A 15,988-nucleotide genomic window follows, 5' to 3' on the forward strand; every position below is an offset into this window, starting at 1 on the left:
CAGTCGCGAAAGCATTCGCGGTCCGTAATAATTCCCGGATTTCTTGCGAAAGGCTTCTCAGCTGTAATCACAACATCTATAATTCATCCTTCTTTCCGTTAGTCACGGGGAATCCCTTCCGTCCGGCTATGAACTTCCCCGAAATGGCTTGTTGACGCGTGACGACGTTGCTATCCCATCTTAATATTGTCAAGATGGCGGCTCTTAACCCTTCAGTGCTACCCTCTGCCGGCTTCTCGGAACACTAGCTTCTAAGTTAAGGTCCACTTACGCCTGTCAAATTAATTGATACCCCAACCTTATTGTTACGCTCTTCAGCCTTAAGACGTGGCTTCATTGAGCACAAGATGTGGCGAAGCAGCATTGCGTTCATAGTAACGAGTCATACTAGATCACACTTTGGGCAGTCTGGCTGGCCAATTGTGGGTGCAACGTCATCGCCCTGTTTATCACAATCTCTGCGACGCAATGTGGTTTTATTTCGGCGGATGGAAATCTGAAGTGGCCGAGGGAGGCAGAACAATGTAGGAGTATCAAACAAGACCACGACCATAGGCAAGTCTCTTGACCTTTGATGAGTCTTCGCCAACCGCATTGAATGGCTGCGCTCAGTAAGATTATAATTTCTGCATCCTTGCTTTGCCTCGCCCATCAAAGTGCTGTTCTTCCGAACAAGTATCGAAAATTTGCCGCCTCAGAGCTTTTGCCGGCGGGGTCAGTCCCGTTTGCGTCCGCTATTTTGGGGCATCTTCGTTGCTCATGCTCCATGTGTCTTCTAAAAGTAACAACCCCGGCAAAATGATATGGGATAATAACCGAGATATTCAAAATACACGTCGTGTGATGGGATTTCTCTGGCGTAATTAGAGAAAGGAAAAGAAGACTTTATGTATAGCAAAATGGACTGAGGCACGAATATCACAGACTTGGCGGTGAACATTCTACGTACGTTGAATCGTGTCCTACTCTTCGTAATGCCAAATATAAGTCGACATCCTGGGCCACTCTTTGGTGGTTGGCGTCGAAGTCTAGACCGCTTCTCAAGGGAATCGGAACCCGGAACACCGATGGGCTTTCGGGAGTCACCAAGTCCCCGCCCTGCGTCCCCACAACCCCGCAACTACTGGGACAACTTGGGCCGAGGTTTTTGAATCATGTCAACGTCCGCTTGCTATTGTCACCCAGCATTCCATGGTTAGATGTATGTCCGATGGACTCCAAATGACTGCCATGGGCCCCAATGCTGCGGACTCGGATGGAGCCATTCCTGCTGTTGACCTGCCATCATGCGAGGGTTGCCGACGGCGCAAGCTGAAGTGCACCCGCCAGAGACCGCTCTGCTCGAACTGCGAACGGCTTGGTGAGCAACAATGAAATCTGACCTTCGACAGAGTAAAAGCAATGCTAACAGAGCCAGAGATTGACTGTATTTATGAGAATAGGCGAAATAAACCGGGGTTAAAGGGCGGCGCCGTCGAAAGTCTCAATAGAAGACTTGGTAAGCAAGACGCATCTACTACGTGACCGTGCAGATGCTCATGCTTTGATCTAGAGGCGGTGGAAAACGCTGTCTTCAGCAACAACGAGACACCGCTGCTTCAACTGGTTGTCATGTGGATAATCAGATCTCATCGATCGTAGGAGTTCTCTCTACTCTTGCGACTGAGATCAACAAGCTAAACTCCACAATTGGAGCGAGTCTCGTGTCACATTTGAGCTCTTCAGAAAGTGGACCACAACCAAGCATTGGAGGAAAGATTCACAATGACCAAGAGTCCTTTCGACCTAATAAGCGACGAAGATATGAGGAACAGCGTCATGCTCACATACAGTCACCAGTCCTAGGGGACGAAGACCCAACGCTTGGTTTTCCATGCCAGCTTTCAGAGCTTCTCGACGCATACTCCACTCGAGTTCAGCCATGGATTCCACTATTACAAGAAGCAGGCTTCCGTCAGAGATTGCTGACGTCCGAAAAGACGAGTACATCTGTCATTTTGCACGCAATGTTGGTTGCGGCGTCACGATTTATTGAGGAAAGGGACCAACTATTTGCACCAAGCGAACTCATATCGCAAGTTCAAAAATCACGAAATCTTGTAATTGCAACCTCAATGAACGCCCTCAATGTCGAGAGCTTGCAAGCATTGGCAATTGTCGCCTTTTCTGACGTAAGTAGGCACCCCAAAGCTAGCCATCAAGCCACTCGCCCAAAGATTTACGAACCCCGATAGATTGGCAACGGAGAGTGTGAAAAAGCCTGGCCTATCATTGGCTCGATCACTGGAGCGGTACAATACCTGCAGCTCAGTTATGAAGATGAAGACCGGCAAAGGCGTTCATCATTTGTCCGCCCTTCGCCACATCTTACGGGGCCGAGGAATTGGGTCGAAGAGGAAGAGCGACGCAGGGTATTCTGGAACATATTTATTTTGGACAGGTCGGTTCACATTTCGGCGAGTTCACAAGCCATCCAGGGCTAATTCATCGCCCCTGAAACAGGTTTTGTTCAATAACTACCGGGTAAGTACAATTGTACCCGCAGCGTCTCGCATCATGAATTGCTGACTCTAATGGACGATTAAAGATGCAATGCCAGTCTGACAGCAGTTGATGTTTGTCGAAGGCTACCTGTTTGTGGTGGTCGGTGGTATGCCGAGACGCCGGCGGTGACTCCGTACTTGGGCATATGGGATCGTTCTTCAGCCAAGATTGGCAACTCCATTACGTTTCTTCCTACCCATCACTCCAGCCCGTCGCATTCAAAGACTGTAGATGCTCAAGGTGTTACAAATCTGGCACTCCCTGAGACTCGAGGGGCTGGCGCATCGGCTCCCGTTGATATGTCAAGTATCGGGGCTTTCGCCTACTACATCGAATCCATCGAGTCACTAAGTCGGATCAACACCTACTTTCTGCAGCAGAAGGTCAACTTCAGTGACAGAAAAGAGGTTTCGGATTGGCTGACACGATTTAAAGAACTGGATCTACGCTTAGTTCAGTGAGTAATAATTCGCATCCTGAAGTAGCTTTTAGGCTGACAACCGTATGTAGCTGGAAGATGTTCCTGCCTCAGCAGTGGAAGGATTTGGGGACATCGCGTAAAGAAATGCCAGGTGTCATGGATCCTAACATGACTTTGGCCCACATTACTCATAACACTTCCATGATTCTATTACACCAACGAATCGCTTACCCAGCACACGAGCTGCGTAGTATCAAGCTGCCGAGTAGCTACAGCGCCGAAACCTGCCTCGGAGCTGCTGTCGAAAACGCGAATATGGTGAGGAAGTATCTCGCTGGGTCGCCAGTTGAAGCCATAGTCTCTCCCCATATGTCTTTCTGCTGCTTTATAAGTGCAAAGATTCTTCTGGGTATGTTTTAAGTTCCTTCCCCGGAACCTACTCTATTTACTCAAATGGGTTCAACAGTTCATTGGAGAAAATATGACGGAGGCCTATCAAGTAGCTTCTGGGCTCTTATCGACAGCCTGGAAGAAATGAGTCGGCGTTGGTCAGGAGACTTCGGGTCGGCGGGATCCTATGGAAGCTCGTTGTTTTCCCAATTCGCAACTCGTCTTCGCAAACTTCACGATCTATGCGAGAGTAACACTCATTTCCGTTTAGCACTACTTGAATACGCCGAAGAGATCATCAACGAGGAGATTTTGGCCGAGGCACCGACTAAACAGGCAGACAAACCATCTCAAATTGCAGGACATATCTCTCAGAGCTCGGTAACACCAGTCATGTGCGACACTTCATCTGTTGAGTCGACCGGCGACGAGCTCTCGGCGATATCCAGGGTGCTGATGGATGAAGGGTTTGCTGAAATGGATCGCATTATGAGCTACGACGATATCATGTTCAACACACGACTCGAAGATTTTGATGCAGGCTCGTCGGATATGTGGCTCATTCAGGAAAGCGATAGCGGTAACCAGACAGGCTTGTGAACGCACTACCATGCACCGAAATCCATACCTTCATTTCGTCTCATATCGGTAAAATTAATACCTTGAACTTACAACGATATGAAGTCCTCCGAGGTTTGGGTTTGGTCAGGTGTGTTCATAAGACGGATGCTTGGCTGGTCTGCCCATCGTTGCTTCAGACTCCTTGCATGGCCATTTCTAACTAGACATGCGTTGCTTGAGATAGCAAAGACCTTGGTGACAATAATTACATCATCAGCCCGGCCCAGGCTTATGATATTGCTCTCCATCATGGGGATCAGAGAGCGCTGGGTCATGATGTTGGTGTTGGCCTCTGGCTTTAATGGTGAAAATTTGGTCGACATTGATGCACTCGAGATTACATCCGCGCTGATTCCAGATGCACCTGACTCGCCCAGAATCATGACTGAGTTGGCGCCGATGATAATCAGTTCTGCTTGGCCGAGCTCGTCGGCGTCATTAAAGTCATCATCAGCCATCTCAGGCAGATTACGGGCGTTTCGTTGTTGACGGCCACTGATGGCGAAACCACCTTCTGGTGTGAACAGCCTACTGAGAGGTCCAGCTGCTTTAATGTGATGAACTCTTATATGCCAGTCTGGCCAGCGCTGAGTTGGGGGGAGAAGGGTCGTTGTCACCGTCACACTGCGATCAGCCCATGGAAACCATTTAACGGTAGCCGAGACGACCTCTTCGTTTGCTTTCCCGTGTACGACGGCCGTCCCGTATGTTGTGTCGCCGCACTTGTATTTCCCGGCCCATGTTTCCATCCCGTCTCGGCTGAATATCAAGGCGTTGTCGGGTGCAACCTGGTGAAGTGTTGCATGGGTTGTGGGAACTGAAAACCCAAAGAAGGACGAGTAGGCGAACTTGCAGTACTTCGCCTGGTGGCCTTTGAACGCGACTCCCATGAACTGAGCGGTTGAAAGCATGAAATGGTGGTTGCCTCTCGGGTGATTACAGAAGATTTGCCGAGGAGCAGGCAGGAGCTTAATACCGGAATCCGTGGAAACATTGGGATAGGGCACTTCAGGGTCAGTCCAAAAGGCGTCATTTGATGACAGTGCAACCACCACAAGTGATTTGAGACACCAGTAAGGAGATTGGGGTGAGTTGTAGTCTTCGGTAAGATACATGTTTCTAATGAGAATTGGTTAGCTTCTCAGGTAGGTGAAAGAGAGTGACGACGCACGGATAGACCCAGCCAAGGTTCAGTGTCCCATCTGGGTAGAGAATATCTTTTGAGTTGTTAGCCCACCATCGTAAGTGGCGGAGCAGAAATCCCTTCACAGCGCCGGGGCTCGCCAGGGGTGCCGGCATGTTCGGTACATCTGCGAGAGCAAGGGCTGCAAAGAACCCGGCGGCGGCGAACCGGTAGGTAAGTGAGCGACCGAAAGGTATAACAGCGCCGTTGGATTTAAAAAACCTCCAAAAACCTGCGCCGAAGTCTCGAGCTTGTTGTTGATACTTCGCTGCTCTTGCAGGATCACGATCGCCAGCAAATCTTATGTACAGCAGCTGGCTGAACTGGATTGCAAAACTGCCAGAGTAAAAACAGGCATTTCGTCCGTTTGGAAGCGCGTTGGCTCGACCCGTCTCTAGCAAAATCCGATACTCCTCGTCGTCTATGCCAGGAGTTCTCCACAAGCCATCACTGGACCATCCATCCTCCAAGTAGAATGTGTCGAGTACTTTCAGGTCGTCCTCGATTTGATCGCGCACCTCCGGAGTATCAACGTTACACACACGTGAAAGGGCAAGGTTACCAAACACCCGAAACCAGAGCCAATTAGCTCGATGTACTAGTTTGGTATTCATGCTTGAAAGCCAGGTGACGAGGTTCTTCCGGGTCTCGGGACGAAGCCGATCCCACAACATATGTCGAGGTGCTGCCAGCAGTGCAAAGGAGATCATCTCGGCCTCGACCATTCGCTGGTCATAGTCTTGAATATCGCCCCAGTATTCCGGATGTCCTGGGTCAACGCCAGCGTCGAATCCATCAACCCAAGGTTGAGCGAGCTCCCAATCGGGGTCGTCGCTCATCAAGAGCGCCCCGACAGCCCACAACGGCCTGGCGAAACCCTCAAGTTGGGCCGCATTTTCATCGAAGTGAGTACCCGTGGCAACTGGAAGCTTGATTCTTGCCTTTTCAGGAGAAAAATACTGAATTAGAGGCTTGAGGAAAGCTTCTGTGGCCCGCACCACGTCATCTCGGGACTTCAGTGGGTTATCAGAGAAACCAGGGAGGGGCGGCATGTTGCTCGATGACGAAAACTAGGTACTGATATAGATGCAACGAATAGAACTTGCGACTTTGGTACCTTGCGCCACACGAGAACGATCTTCGCTATGGCTCCCACAGCAAGAACGTTGTGCTAAAATCAGAGGGAAAATATCTCGGGCAACCATCGGCCAGTGGACGACGTGCGGGGCCGAAGGGGGTCTACCCCGCGTTTGAGTCGGCACCCATGACTGGAGAATGTGCGGGCTGCAAGGTTTAGAACAGAGCCAACCGGCTTTTCGGAGCATTTCTTCTCGGTGAGATACTTGTATACCCTGAGAAAGGTGGAATAGTTTGCCTAGTCCGGATACCAACCCTCCTACTTAGTGCCACCTAAGTTTGCGCAGCCGTGTACCGGTGAGCTCGGGGATGAGCTTGCGTAAGAAGTCTATTATCTCTTACTCGTGTCGAACTTATTACCACTCTCGACTTCCCATCAAGTTGTTTCAATGCTGGTCGAGATACGAAGCACTCGAAGGGCCTGGCTTGCCACTAACGCAACAGCCAACGTCGGAAGCTGCCCTCAGCCGATGATGCCGACCACAACCCCAGCCCGTCAGCCTTTGCAAACGCTGAGAGATCGCTTGTCAGAGTTGTTCTCCGAAAACGTGACAGCAAAGATCATCCGAACCGCTACACAAAATCTGATTGATAACGCAAGTCTAAGCACCTTTTCTCGGATTGATGACTTTGGGAGGTCTCAATGCTGACAGTTATCAGGACCCGCCCAAGAGATTTCCTGAGACGGTGCCGCAGATCGGCCCCAATTATGGCCAGTATCAATACAGAAACATCGACTTTTGGACCTGTGGGTTCTTTGCAGGCAGCCTCTACTCGCTTCTTGAGAGAGCCATCAAATATCCCCACACTATCAAGTTGGATAATCCAGACATCGATCTGCCCAAGCTACGAAAACGACTCCAAGTACTAGCACAGACCTGGTCAGACCCCATCCATGGCGAATCCCGACTAACCAACACTCATGACCTTGGTTTCATCCAAATGCCCCACATGAGACCTAGGTGGGAATTGTTTCATGATGAAAAGGCTCTCAACACCATCCTCACGGCTGCCAAGAGCCTGTATACTCGATTCAATTTTGTCGTTGGAGCCATAAGGTCATGGGATCAGTTGACATGGTTGAAAATCCCACCTATTATAGGCATGGATGACAACTTCATCGTTATCATCGATTCGATGTGCAATCTTGATCTTCTCTTCTACGCCGCAGCTCACTCTGGTGACAAACAACTCGCAGATGCCGCCATTACACACTCCCGTACGCTCCTGAAGTCACATCTCCGACTGGAACCACCGGAGCCAGAACAACGGTTCCCCGGTTCATTGTACAGCACCTTCCATGTCGTCAATTTCTCACCAATCACCGGGGAAATCAAAGGACGGTGCACAGCACAAGGGTGTAGTACGTCGTCTACTTGGTCAAGAGGCCAAGCATGGGCCATTTTGGGGTTTGCCCAGACGTACGTCTGGACTGGGGAACATGACTTTCTAGACACGGCATGTGGACTTGCAGAATACTTCTTATTACGTCTGGAGAAAGCACCAGCAGTGGTCGAAGTCCCAGCGCCGGATGGTTCCGAGCGGAAGATTGGGAGATACGTGCCGGTATGGGACTTCGATGCTCCGATTGAAGATGGAGAACCCCCGCTGCGGGACACCTCGGCCGGGACCGCAGCTGCCAACGGTTTGCTGATCCTAGCCCAGTCTCTTGCAGGACAGGGTCTTCACAATCTCAGCGACCGATTCCTACAGGGCGGGCTTAGAATCGTGGAGGAGACTTTGGAGTTCTCCCTGGCTGATAAGAAGGCTCGGCTGGACGTTGGAACGAACAGTGAATTGACGGGTGTTGACGTGGTAGGAGGCAAATGCTTCGAGTCAATCTTGAAGAACGCCACAGTCTGTAACAATCCAATGAGCAACCATCGAACGAAAGACCACGGGCTGGTCTATGCTGACTACTATCTGGTGGAGTTTGGGACAAGGCTATTGCGGATGGGGCTGGTTTGAAGAGGGCAGTACTAGAACAATGACGTCGACCTTCTCAATAGCCATGCAGCCTCCTGTTCTTTCTTATCTTGCTCGGCCCTACTGGGCATGTCACCTGAACACATCTCGTATCTCTGGCCAACAATGGGACAGCGAAGGGATGCGGCCAAGATATTGGCAGGAATACAGGGACCTCAATTTAAGACATGCGTCGGCCCACCCTTGATGTCCAGCCCGAGCACCGGGGCCCATATTGTATCATTGCTGTGCGAGAATCCCACTCAGAGTCAACTTATCAGAACTGGGAGTTCCATATCAGCCAGGGCTACTCGCATATACAAGCAAGCCAAGTTCTGGGGTGCATTGCCAACACCGTGGGACTCCTCTACGATAGATGCAGCCAGATAGACCATGGACCTGAGAGATATTCCTAGATCAAAGTGACTTTCGGAACATACTCCGGCACGCGTGATTGGAGCATTGGGCCCAGAGTGAAGTTGAGCTGTCTTCGTCGCGCATACACTACGTCACGACAGTCATAGTTTCAGTGGCGCTTCTCCGATGAGCCATATCATCGGCTCAGGAACAAAGTTGAAAAGGCATAAACAGGCGCACCTTGAAGGGCTGATGGCTTCGATCAAGCGGCAGGCTCTGCATGGAGGAGCTTTTGGGGTGGTGTTGGTGGCGACCTGGGCGCAAACTTATGCGATAGCAAGTGTTATTCGTCACTTTCACAACCATCAAGGTTCTTCTGTCCAGACTGGCCTCCTCGCCCCGCCTGTCATCCCACGTCAAAGTCTCACGACTCCACGGTGACACCGACCCAGAGCAATTGAACCACCACGGAGCGGTTTGCTTATTAGGTCAGACCGGAATCCCGTCGGGTGGGGTCGATCGCGTCATTCCGCTCCGGTGATTCGACGGATCATCGCCCTTGTCTCCGTTCTCGGTCTTGGCCGGGCGGATACCGGTACTGTAGGGCCTTGTCGCCAAGTCCGCCGAGACCTTGGCTCACCGGGATGTTTCTCTCGGCGCTCCGCCTCCAGCTCCCGCCGGCGATGCCACGGGAGACGCGCTGCTGGAAGGATTCGCTAAGGTCTTGTCCTAGGTAATGCTAAGACTTTTGTTACCCACATACCCTCGACCTGTTGGAAGATGGCTACGGACGAGAACCCCACGAGGCGTGAAACCAAACAAGATTGCGTGCTTGCTGGCGGCGGTTGGTTGTGTGGGCATGCTGGGGGCGTTCGCGTCTTGCGGCGAAAACCCGAGTGAAAGTTCTGCAGACCAGCAGGGTCGCATCAGATGCTTGGGGGACCTCTAGAGCTGAATAAAAAGGCAGCATGATGATGGTCCATGTGGTACGTACCTAGAGGTAGAGGAATGATTTCGTCTTCTCTTGCTTCTCTCTTTCTCTTCGTCCTTCTCCACATGAGTCTTCGAACTCTCTGAAGAGATCTTCGTCCCACAAGGTTCCATCATTTGGAGTCATTCGCACCTCATCTGTGAGCCTCACATGCAGTCAACATAAGCTACCCTCAACAAGCTCAATCACACGATTCCGCGCCCCGGGTAACTTCCGGGACGGAGCTTGATCATTGGCAGACGGCGCATATCTCATCTTCCACGTGGCGTAGGCATGGACGTGCTCAAAAAGATTGGCGGGTGGTTTGCGCCTCTGCCTAACAAGGCAGAGGATGGGCGAGATGCGTGGCCCTCACGAGCGGCCTTCCTGCTGGCCTCTATGGGTGGCTGCGCTGGCATGGGTAACCTCCTACGATACCCGTCACAGGTGTACAACAATCATGGACTGCAGTGGTACATTCCATATTTGATGGCCGTCTTCATTATTGCAATTCCTGTTTTGGTGCTGGAGATTGCTATTGGGCGTTTGTGTTTCCCTCCCCCGAACGCTTCCGAGTCTAATGATTGCGAATAGAGGCATATCGCGGAGGAAGTGTTGTCGCCTACAACAACCTCAACCAAAAGCTCAAGGGCACTGGGCTGTCCTTATTGTATGTCGGTTTCGTGGTCGGCCCTTACTTCGTCGTCAATCTGGCATGGATCATGAACTACTTCCGGCAATCATTCACCAGCCCGCTTCCGTGGACCAACCGAGGCGAAGAGTTCTTCAATCGCGATGTAGTCGCCAACGTCGACCCTATTGTAGGGAATCTTACTGCCGATGGCAGTGCTGTCGCCAACTACACACAGTATCCAGGCACTGCTCTGCTGGGTGAGACGGTCGGATGGACCCTCTTCACCTGGTTTCTGTGCTGGCTGTGCATCTTCCGTGGTGTCGGTTTGACGGGCAGGGTGGTCTACTTCACCATGGGCCTTCCGATTGTTGTCACAATTGTACTCATTGGAAGATCTGTCTCCCTGGAGAACGCTGGTGAAGGTGTCAAACTGTACTTCGCGACGTGGAGAGGCTCTCAACTTGCCAGCGGACAGGTCTGGCAGACAGCCTGCGGGCAAGTTTTCTTCTCAACTGGTGTTGGATTTGGCTACTTCACCTCCTATGCGGTAAGCATTGCGCCAACAGCTTCCTTATCCTCACACATAATTGACTCTCTCCGTCTAGTCATACAACCGTCAGTACTCGAATGCTGTCATGGACTCCATCCTCATCGTATGCAGCAACGTTCTGTTCGAGAACATTGCAGCCTTTGCTGTGTTCGGTGTTGTTGGCTATCTGGGAATGTACCCTGATCCTGAGAACCCTATTGGAGGTTTCACAGTCGGCTTCCTTACCCTTCCTCTCGCCGTCACAGAGATGCCTGGCGCCAACTTCTGGGCTGTGGCCTTATTCTTTACTCTCATGGTCTTGGGCTTCAGCTCAGCTTTCGCAATGCTGGATGCCATTGTGACTCTAGTCATGGATACCGGCATTAAGTTCTCACGCCCGATTGTCGTGACAGCTCTGACGATTCTCTCGTTCCTGCTATCACTCCCCTACTGCACGGAGTTCGGCTACTATCTTTTGACCGGCATCGACAAATGGACAAACGACGTCGCTCTAGTATTCGTCGTATTTGCTGAGTGCGTCACTTCCACGAGCGTTTACCGTTGCAAGGATGTCATTGGACAAGTCGGCAAAGTGCCGTTCATCATCTACAACACGGGATACATCTTGGGTATGGTCCTTGGTGTTGCCCTTGCGCATGCAGTCAGTCCCGGTGCGGGAGCTGGTGTAGGATTTGGACTTTTCTTTGCTGGATGCATAGCTTCCGTTCTGATGAGCAAGACCCCCGATTCCACCCCCCCTAGGTTTTGGGGCAAGAATGCTTTCGTGAGCCGCCTATGGTATCTGGCCTTCTACTCCGTAAGTGCGGATTCCTTTCATTCCTGAGATCAAGCTAACTCCTGTCTCAAGGGAAATCAACTTCGCCGTGATCTCAACGTCATTATTGGAAGTGGCAAAAACTGGAATATCCCGACCTTCTGGCCCGTGTTGCTACGCTACGTTTCTGGGCCAATTCTTGCGATCGTCTATGGTTTCTCGTATCCCGCATTCTACAAGCTGCGGTACGACCCGCTTCATATCCTCGGCTTTGGTGTTGGACATATTGCGCTTCTCATCATCTTCGGCAGCTTCATTTTCCCCAGATGGTATGACCTGTTTATTCCTGCGAAGCGCCAGAATGAGGGTAAACTCGGATATGCTCCGAATGTCACCATTGGAGCGGATGAAGCGCAAGCAGCAGCGGCAGGAAACCTTGAAGAGGGACACTCAGAAGGTGCGACGGAGAGGAAGGAGTCTCCTATATCACCAGAGAACGAGCTCATTACCACGGAGGAAAAGAGGGCCACCAACTGAAATCACCTCATGGTTTCATTTCTCACTTCTTTCCTTTATCTTTCCTTCTACTTCGGATGGCATATACTTGGTGGAGGATTCGGAAGCATTGAACAAGAACCAAAATGACTATTGGAGCAGCGCCATTAAAAAGGCCAGTCTCCGAACCTGACCTTGCGCCGGCCCACCGCCAATTTGTCCCAGGCTCCCAGCCCGGAACTAACTTGACCCAGATCATCCAAATAACGTGTCTGATTTAGCGTTGACTTCGCATTACAAGACTTGGCTAATTCCAGACATATGATAGACCCGCCTCCTTTCTCCGTTAACCGTCGCCACAACATGACCGAGATAACATCTGCCATTTACTTTCGTATCATGTCTCTCTTTCATCAAACAGATAATCAATTATCGCCTTCTCATAAGTCACCAATAGGAAGATTTAACGGCAGTGCAGCTCAGAACGTAGTTTCTCCTCGATCATAGCACCGATTTCATTCGTCACGAAATATTTCTCTACATGGAAGCTAAGAGATGTGTCGGGATCTTCACAGCACATGGTTTTCACAATATTAAACAAACAGGACGCAATTGCCGGCTGTACGTCGTATCATCTGACGTACCCTGTTCACATTGAACAGACTCCTCAGCCACCTTCGACGGGTAAGCTGGTTGAGATCCTGCCGAATTTCGATGGCTTTTGGGTTTCTTTTAGCTCATTCGACACATATTTTCGAGACGCAAGAGCCACGATACCATAGCTCTTTACAATTTCGATGTGGAAAACGGGGTATTTCAACTCCAGTTACCGGAGTATTTGCTGGGTTTGTCTCGGAGTATACGCAAATGCCGGTTTTCGAATCATTTTTACACGGTAGGTATTCACATCGTCCACTTGTTAGCATTTACATAGTCTACCAACTGGTATCCTAGACCTTTTCATTACCATTGTCGCCTTTTTGCCAAGAGTGCCTGGTGTGCCTGGTGAGGTCGTCAGGTGACAGGCCCGACAGCGTCCTCAAGCGGAGGTGCTATGGTGTGGACAAGGGTACCCGAACATTTTGGATCTGCGCTTGGGGTCTCCAACTTCGTCGCAACATTTACAAAGTTGTTTGAGCCGAGGTTTGTGCCGCCATTTGGAGTTCCACAGCGTGCGGGGGAAACGGTATCTCGGTCCCTCGGGTGCCCGTGCATACTCAACTCGAATTGACAGCCCAAGTTAGAGATCAGGTTTTGTTCATCTTTCCAATAACCCTTCTTCCGTGAAGTGATAGTCCATGTACTTCCGTATTGATAAGCAACATCCAAACTTCATTATGCCTTTGCGAACCAATCTCCCGGGACACTTGGCCTCTCGCGCCAATGGTACGGCACGCATTGCGTCCGCCTCGGGGTCGGCGGCAGACAGGCGAGGGGGATTGGTAGAGCTAGCTCGGGACGAAGATGTCCAGTACATCGTTGGTGACTGGATGTCAGAATACAATATGGCGCTCAGGGGTGGGGCAAAGGCCGACGATCCTCTGAACTCCGCAGAATTTGAGCCTTCTTTCCTCGAGGCGATTGAGCCGGCCCTGAAATACCTCGATGCCCGGCGAATTAAAGTTGCCGTCAATGCTGGTGCGAGCGATACGAAGAAACTACACGATGTCTTGGTCGATGTGATTGCAGAAAAAGGTCTGAAGCTGAAAATCGCGTGGATAGAGGGAGACGAAGTAATAGATGTTGTTCAGAAGGGGCTCAAGTCAGGGGACGGATTCAAGAATCTCACAACAGGTATGGCTGCAACACTCAGGTAAAGATATCTCGATGGCAAAACTGATATCGGAAGGTGAAAACATCAAGGACTGGCCGTATGAGCCCATTTACGCGCAAGCTTACCTCGGATGCTGGGGTATCGTCGAAGCCTTCAAGCACGGCGCTCACATCGTTCTCTGTGGGAGAGTAGCAGATGCTTCTCCTACCGTTGCATGTGCCGCATACCACCACGGGTGGAAAAAGGACGACTTTTCACAGCTGGCACACACGCTTGTGGCAGGTCACTTCATCGAGTGCACCACCTATGTGACAGGCGGCAACTTCTCTGGGTTCAAGACGCTCCCTGGAACATCTGTTGATATCGGATTTCCGATTGCGTCCGTCGAGGGCACTGGAGAGTTCACAGTCTACAAGCAAGCCAAAAAAGGGGGCATGATTACACCTGAAACGTGTAAGGCCCAACTGCTCTACGAAATCCAGGGGCCTTATTACTACAATTCCGACGTCGTCGCTATCCTTGACAACATCAAGATGGACAAGGTCGGAGAGAATGAAGTGTAGGTGACACCCAGAAAGGTTCTTAGTGTATGCTAATGGCATTCAGGCGGGTGTTCAACGTTGGGCACATTAAACCACCCCCGACCACAAAAGTCGGTATCACTGCAAAGGGAGGATTCCAAGCTGAAGCTCACTACTTCCTCTGTGGACTTGACATACCCGAGAAGGCTGCTTTGTTTGAGCGCCAACTCAGACACGTCTTTGACGAGTCGAAGTTTTCCTGCCTCAAATTCCGGACAAACGGGTCATGCCCTGTCAACCCTTCTAACCAAGATGCAGCGACCGTCGACCTGCGCATCTTCGCTCAAGCCCGCGACGAAGACACGCTTTCACCATTGAAGTTCCTCAAGCCAATGGTCGACAACATCATGCAAAGCTACCCAGGTGCAACATTCCACATGGACACGCGACAGGCCTTCCCCAGAGAGTATTACGAATACTGGGTCAGCATCATACCTCAAAGTGCCGCTAAGCACGTGTGCCATCTTCCGTGGAAGAATCAGCGAGTGAGCATCGATCCCCCGTCGGATACGGTAGACTTTGTATACAACCAACCGACGTATGAGACCAAGGACCCGATCAACGTGACCACCCTCGGGCCGACGACTCGAGCACCACTAGGATATGTTGTGCACGCGAGATCAGGTGACAAAGGCTCAGACAGCAACGTCGGCTTTTTCGTGCGAAACGCCGATGAATGGGATTGGCTGAGATCGGTGTTGACTGTCAGCAAGACTCGAGAGTTGCTGGGCGAGGATGACATGGGGAAGCCCATCTTCCGATTTGAGCTTCCACACCTACATGGTTAGTTAATTCACTCCAAATTTGTCCTGAGTATTGCTAATATGACTTCACTTTAGCTGTGCACTTCCTATTGAAGGATCACCTAGATAGAGGAGTGACATCTAGCTCTTCCTACGACTTCCTGGGTAAGAACGTGGCTGAGTACTTGCGCTGCAAACATGTCGACATTCCAAACAGGTTTCTGGACCGTGGCAGGATCTAAGAGACTGGAAAGAAACAATCAAGAGTGGTTGGGATTAGTCCTGATTGTGTATCCCTTGTGCCCATGAGGCCCGACGTCACTGCAAATGGACTGGGCTCCCCTGTAGACGCCTGCCTCGTGAGGCGCAGATGCTCAAGGTAGTACACCGAGGAATGGCCTGCGCCTCAAAGATTGCTAAGTATTCGTAGGAGGATAGAAAATGGTTGGGCCGGTCAATCATTTTTTAGCTCCGTCTTTTTTGAATCTGGAGAAGGGTCTACCCCGCAAATTCTTGACGAGAGGGTGTCCTGTCAGCCTGTTGGACTAGTGAGGCCACGAATGGTGTCGTTTGTGAGACAAACCTTCCCTTGAAAACTTCGGGCAGGCTTCCCGAGAGAAGATGCTAGGATCCAGCCACCCATCCTTTGGTTTTCCCATCAATTCTCATGCGGTGTTGAGGGCAGGGCCTCCCTGGCTGCGATTACGTCTCCCCGGAATAATGATTGCCTTGCATCCAAGCTGCATCATCCCTAACTTCCGGTTTATTTGCTAATGATCCTTGTTCAGAACATACATCATTTACTGCTCATTCAAATAACGATCAACGGTGCCAGGTTTACGATGCCAGGCACGGTTTGCGTGGTCCTC

At 50.9% G+C, this 15,988-nt stretch overlaps 6 protein-coding genes across 6 annotated transcripts; 5 read left to right on the top strand and 1 right to left on the bottom strand.

Annotated features, from left to right (window-relative positions):
- Positions 1-1,230: 1,230 nt before the first annotated feature.
- Positions 1,231-1,641, top strand: sor4 (Sorbicillinoid biosynthetic cluster transcription factor sor4; the record flags this gene model as incomplete). Its single annotated transcript, XM_037321246.1, has 3 exons — positions 1,231-1,360; positions 1,418-1,498; positions 1,553-1,641. The coding sequence occupies 3 exons, from the start codon at positions 1,231-1,233 to the stop codon at positions 1,639-1,641; spliced, it is 300 nt and encodes a 99-aa protein (XP_037178839.1).
- A 1,202-nt stretch (positions 1,642-2,843) lies between these two features.
- Positions 2,844-3,955, top strand: CGCA056_v005996 (uncharacterized protein; the record flags this gene model as incomplete). Its single annotated transcript, XM_037321247.1, has 3 exons — positions 2,844-3,001; positions 3,055-3,374; positions 3,627-3,955. The coding sequence occupies 3 exons, from the start codon at positions 2,844-2,846 to the stop codon at positions 3,953-3,955; spliced, it is 807 nt and encodes a 268-aa protein (XP_037178836.1).
- Positions 3,956-4,023: 68 nt separating this feature from the next.
- Positions 4,024-6,211, bottom strand: CGCA056_v005997 (uncharacterized protein; the record flags this gene model as incomplete). The annotated part of the gene is made up of 2 exons (XM_037321248.1): positions 4,024-5,095; positions 5,148-6,211. 2 exons carry the CDS (start codon positions 6,209-6,211, stop codon positions 4,024-4,026), a joined length of 2,136 nt encoding a protein of 711 aa, XP_037178837.1.
- Positions 6,212-6,769: 558 nt separating this feature from the next.
- ugl-1 (Unsaturated chondroitin disaccharide hydrolase) lies at positions 6,770-8,264 on the top strand (the record flags this gene model as incomplete). The annotated part of the gene is made up of 2 exons (XM_037321249.1): positions 6,770-6,844; positions 6,957-8,264. 2 exons carry the CDS (start codon positions 6,770-6,772, stop codon positions 8,262-8,264), a joined length of 1,383 nt encoding a protein of 460 aa, XP_037178720.1.
- A 1,618-nt stretch (positions 8,265-9,882) lies between these two features.
- SLC6A13 (Sodium- and chloride-dependent GABA transporter 2) lies at positions 9,883-12,063 on the top strand (the record flags this gene model as incomplete). Its single annotated transcript, XM_037321250.1, has 4 exons — positions 9,883-10,132; positions 10,183-10,769; positions 10,828-11,568; positions 11,620-12,063. 4 exons carry the CDS (start codon positions 9,883-9,885, stop codon positions 12,061-12,063), a joined length of 2,022 nt encoding a protein of 673 aa, XP_037178721.1.
- A 1,463-nt stretch (positions 12,064-13,526) lies between these two features.
- On the top strand, positions 13,527-15,361 carry CGCA056_v006000 (uncharacterized protein; the record flags this gene model as incomplete). The annotated part of the gene is made up of 4 exons (XM_037321251.1): positions 13,527-13,815; positions 13,871-14,354; positions 14,402-15,159; positions 15,216-15,361. 4 exons carry the CDS (start codon positions 13,527-13,529, stop codon positions 15,359-15,361), a joined length of 1,677 nt encoding a protein of 558 aa, XP_037179965.1.
- Between the last annotated feature and the right edge of the window lie 627 nt (positions 15,362-15,988).

The sequence above is a fragment of the Colletotrichum aenigma genome (assembly GCF_013390185.1).
Source record: "Colletotrichum aenigma strain Cg56 chromosome Unknown KSG_Cg56_contig04, whole genome shotgun sequence".
Taxonomy (NCBI): domain Eukaryota; kingdom Fungi; phylum Ascomycota; class Sordariomycetes; order Glomerellales; family Glomerellaceae; genus Colletotrichum; species Colletotrichum aenigma.